The sequence below is a fragment of the Bison bison genome, unplaced genomic scaffold (genome assembly GCF_000754665.1).
Source record: "Bison bison bison isolate TAMUID 2011002044 unplaced genomic scaffold, Bison_UMD1.0 scf7180017864363, whole genome shotgun sequence".
In the NCBI taxonomy this organism is placed as follows: Eukaryota; Metazoa; Chordata; class Mammalia; order Artiodactyla; family Bovidae; genus Bison; species Bison bison.
Genome location: NW_011494935.1, coordinates 587,590 through 592,668, shown reverse-complemented (window position 1 = coordinate 592,668; position 5,079 = coordinate 587,590). Strand labels below are relative to the sequence as shown.

The following is a 5,079-nucleotide window of genomic DNA, read 5'->3' as shown; positions in this document are numbered from 1 at the left end:
TCCTATGTTGGTAGTTGCACTATTCACTTTTCAACTAAGATGTGGAAACAACCTTAATGTCCATCAACAGATAAATGGGCAAAAAGTTGCAGTACATATATACAATGGAATACTACTCAGCCATAAAAATGAACTAATTCCACTTGCAGCAATGGGGATGGATTTAGAGATTATCACACTAAGTAAGTCAGAAAGAGGAAGACAAATATCATACGATATCACTTATATGTGGAATCTAAAGTATGATGCAAATGAACTTATCTATGAAGCAGAAAAGATTCACAGATAAAGACAACAGACTTACAGTTGCCAAGGGAGTGGGATGGGGGAGGGATGAGTTAGGAATTTGGGGTTAGCAGATGCAAACTATTATATATAGAATGGATAAACAACAAGATCCTACTGTATAGCACAGGGAACTATATTCAATATCCTGTGATAAACCATAATGGAAAATGAATCACTTTGCTGTACAGCAGAAATTAACACAACACTGTAAATCAGCTATACTTCAATTTAAAAAGAAAGAAGGAAAAAGGAAAGCCAAATTTGAGGCACCTTTGTGGGGAAGGAGAGAGCTGTGCTTGGGAGGCAACATGCTGAAGAAGGGCTGGCAGTGTTCTATTTTTTGCTCTGGGCAGCAGCTAAAAGGATGTTCACTTTCTTATTACTCATTAAGCTATATATTTATGCTTTGTGCACTTTTATGAGTGTGTGTTATATTTCACAATGAAAACTGTTTCTAAAACTATAAAGTAAATAAATACAAATAAAAACCAGCCTCCCTGAAATGATTACATGGGTGAGAAAATTCTCCATATCCTGGAAACCACTGTATAAGTGGGACTCTGTTTCTGACAGATAGCACTCTTTGTTAAGTTCCTGTCAAAGAATAACCATCCCCATAGGATGACTGCCCTTAACAAGCACACTGCCCACTTCCAGGATTTAATCCCCAGCACATTATTCAGCAGATGCAGGAAGATGATCATTGCAGGGAGATTTGTAACAACAACAAAACTGGAAGTCATCCAAATATTTATAGAAGCTGAATGGTTTTCATTAATTATGCATCTTAACATTTTGATCAGGAAGAATATCCAGCCTACCCACGCTTATATCTTATCAGGGTCAGCCTATTCTTGATGGAGAAGATTGTTTGTTGTTGGTGATGGTGTTGGGGAGGGCTAGTGAGCCTGTCCTGAGGGGGTGGCTGCTTGGCGGCTGAATAAAGGGGTGTGTGATGGCAACAGGTCACAAAGGACTGTGCAGGATAAATGTGGTGATGCCAAGAGACTTAGGCAGAGCCCTGCAGGGAGATGGGCAGTTGCCTTCGCTCCCTCTCTCTCTCAGCGACTCAATTTGTGGCTGGTGGTGCTGTCGTCAAAGAAGAGAACCATGAGCAGTGAGTGTTTGTTACCTTATTACACGGCCAACAGCTACCGTTCAATGGATGTGTTCAATACCTCCATGGGGGACCTGCAACGACAACTGTACAAGGGAGGAGAGTATGACATTTTCAAGTACGCACCCATGTTTGAAAGCGACTTTATCCAGATCAGCAAGAAAGGAGAGGTGATTGACGTCCACAACCGCGTTCGAATGGTGACTGTGGGCATTGCATCCACCAGCCCCATCCTCCCACTACCTGATGTCATGCTCCTGGCCCGACCAACTAAAGTCTGTGAAGAGCATGTCAGACACGCCCGGACCACCAAGGGGAGAGGTCGCAAGCCCACGAAGACCTTAGAGCTCACCAGGTTGCTTCCCTTGAAGTTTGTCAAGATCTCCATCCACGACCGTGAAAAACAACAGTTGCGCCTGAAGCTTGCCACTGGCCGTACTTTTTATTTGCAGCTGTGCCCCTCTTCTGATGCACGAGAAGACCTCTTTTGCTATTGGGAAAAGCTTGTCTATCTCCTGAGACCACCGGTAGAGAGTTGCAGCAGTACCCCGACGCTCCAAACTGGAGATGCAAGAATTCTGGAGGGTGACAAAAACCTATTGGTAAGTACCTACAGAGACTCAAGAACATGGAGCAGAGTGCTTTGGGAGAGCAGTGCAAAGCTGGTCCTTCAAAGGGATTTGATTCTCTCTGAGACTCACCTGGGAAATACCTTCCCATGTCAAAAGGTCTCAGAACCAAATGAGCCATCACTATGGGACTGACATACTGGAGAGGTTCCAAGCACTTCTCTACATTGTCCCACAAGGCCGAGTTTCAGAGAGCCCTTAAGTATTGTATCAGCCGCACTGGTCTCATCCCAGGGTTGTAACCCCTTCTACAGCAATCCTGATTGTCTAATCTTTTCTTGAACACTTACCCAAGGCCAGGTAATCTCATCAGTGGTAGAATATTATTCACAATTAAGAAGTTCTTCATTGTCTCCCCATGACTCTCATATGCTTATTAAAATCAGTCCAACTCAATTGTGCATCTACTCAGGCACAATTCATTCTAATAGTCTCCGAAACATAGAATGTATGTGTCCCTTGACCAAGCAACCTCACTTCTAGGAATCTGTCCTGCAGAGGTAGAAGCACAAGGGTATAAAATTAAATGACCGTGGAGAACTGTATTAATATCAATGCTTTCCCTGGCCCTGGGATTGTTCAAGCAAATGGAGTGGCTGTTTGACAGGGATGCTGTAGATGGAATCTTTCATCCAGTGGGAGCTTAGACTGGATGATTTCAAAGGTTATTCTAAAGAGAAACCCTTGAACTGGTCAGCTTCAGGATGGGAGAGGAGTGGACAGCTCTGATCTCATTTTCTGTGATCTCTATCTTACCTGTTTCTCCTCCCTTGGCACAGACCACAGAGCTCCATAGAGAAAGGGATCATGACGCTGTGGGGCTTCACAAGCTTGGTGATGTGTCGGGAGCCTCGTCTTGTGCTTATGTTGGTGGAGAGGGAGACTATCATGTCCCCCATGGCTCAACTACATCCTTGAAAAGTACTGAAGGAGGAGCAGCAGGGACAACCTCGGGCCTGGCCGTAGCAGGGACAACAACAAGCTCTGGAGGAGGCGTGGCAGTTGCAGGGGTGGGAGCGGGCTCTGTAGGAGGGGCTGTGAGCTTGGCCGCAACTAGGAGCACCAGCACCAGCCAGGTGAGCACCACCCTGGCAGGAGCTGCCACCAAGGGTTCAAGAGAAAGCGGATCCGGCAAGGCCATTGTAGGTGCTGCCAGCATATCCTCAGAGGGCACGAACCTGGTTTTGGCAGGTGCTGCCAGCACATCCTCGACAGGGGTGGACAGTGCAGACAGCAGCATGAGCGTGGTGTTTGCAGGAGCAGTGAAGACCGGCAAGGCTGCTGCTGCAAGTGCTGAAGGCCAGGTCGGAGCCCCCCTGGTCTCTACCTTGCAGAGCGAAGGCTACATGTCTGAACGAGATGGAAGCCAGAAGGTCTCCCGCCCCAGGGAGGAAACTCGGAAGGAAAAAAAGGAAAGAAGGGAAAAGAAGGACAAGTCTTCATCTAGGAAAAGTTCCCGTCACCGCAGGACAGGGGAAGGTCATCACAGGACAGGAGGGGAAAAGACCCGGAAGTCATCCTCCCACCGGTCTGTATCAGGCCATGGAAACAAGAGAGATGACAAAAAAGAAAAAGGGCAGAGTGGCACCAGGGGCAAAGGACACAGCCCTCACAAGAGTGGCAGCCATAGCTCATCTGGCAAGGAGGGGAGGACAGCTCGCAAGCCGGGGAAGAGCAGGTCCAGCACCAGTTCAGGGACTTTAAATAAGAGATCCAGTAAGATCAGCACTTTCTTCAGAAGCTTCAGAGTCATTCCTGGTTCAAAACCAATGGTCGGACATGACAGAGAGGTAGACTTTGTGGCTAAGACGGTAGAGAAACGCAACATAGAGGCCAAGGTGGAGAAAGCCCCGGTTGGTGAGGACGTGGAGATCCATGGAACTGTGACATCAGAGACGATGGAGACCATCATCATTGAAACAAAATCCGTTTAAATAAGAGCCAGGGCAGGAAGCTTCCATGGAGACCCAACTTCAGGAAAGGATCCCTAGAGAGTCAATTCCAGCTTTCTTTAATAAAGGAAACCATACAACTCCAAAAGAAAAGCTCTGTTCTGTTTGAATTTCTAGGTCCTCTTGCCTGGTAGTGACTTCACAGTGGTTTCTGTGATGTGAACTTTGCTGAGACCCGTCTCCAGTCAAGCAGAACCCCAGCTCCCACCCATGTCCAGCAGAGCCAGCATTAGTGCCCTGCCTTGCCTCAACCCCTTTCTGCCTTTGGTTTCCCCAAGACTATGGCTGTAAGTCACACAGTACGGGTTGGGAAGAACCACCACCACCACCTCCCCATGCCCTTCCTCTTCTCCCCGAAGACTCCTGAATAAGGTCATTCAGTCCAGTCCATAGAATAAGACAGGACTCATGTCTCCTCTGGGGGTAATCAGGTGAGAAAAGAAAGGGTGCTTCAGCACTTGTGGGCAATCAGAATAGTGAAGTTTATCATCTTGATCAGGAACTGGCAGCCTGAGGGTCAAATCTTGCCAACTATCTGGTTTTATAAGTAAAGTTTTATTGGAATGTAGCTACATCCATTCATTTATATATTGTCTAAGGCTGCTTCCCTTGGAGGAGGAAATGGCAACCCACTCCAGTATTCTTGCCTGGAGAATTCCATGGACAGAGGAACCTGGTGGGCTGTACAGTCCATGGGGTCGCAAAGAGTCAGACACGACTGAGCGACTAATGCAACACAAGGCTGCTTCCATATTAAAAAGACAGATCTGAGTAGCTGTGTCAGAAACCACGTGACCAGCAAAGTCTAAGATGTTTGTTCTCTGGCATTTGGCAGAAAAGTTTGCCCACCTGGATGTAATCTTAAAATTCTTCTTCCTCCTGGGTATACACTGGAGAAACTCTCATAAACACTTTCCAGGAGACAACTAGGAAAATGTTTACAGTAAAACAATCTGTAATAGCAAAATCCTGGAAACTGTCTACATATCATCAAACAGGAGAACTGATCAAATGTGGTGTATGCCTACAGTACATATTATACAGCAGTGAAGATGAATAGCAGTTGGAGAGGTTAGCACGGGTGAGTCTCTTG

At 46.5% G+C, this 5,079-nt stretch overlaps 1 protein-coding gene across 1 annotated transcript; it reads left to right on the top strand.

The window, feature by feature from the left end:
* The first annotated feature begins 1,297 nt into the window (after positions 1–1,297).
* FAM71B (family with sequence similarity 71, member B) lies at positions 1,298–4,073 on the top strand. The gene is made up of 2 exons (XM_010855279.1): positions 1,298–2,007; positions 2,814–4,073. Exons 1-2 carry the CDS (start codon positions 1,399–1,401, stop codon positions 3,966–3,968), a joined length of 1,764 nt encoding a protein of 587 aa, XP_010853581.1. The 5' UTR covers positions 1,298–1,398; the 3' UTR covers positions 3,969–4,073.
* Positions 4,074–5,079: the final 1,006 nt, after the last annotated feature.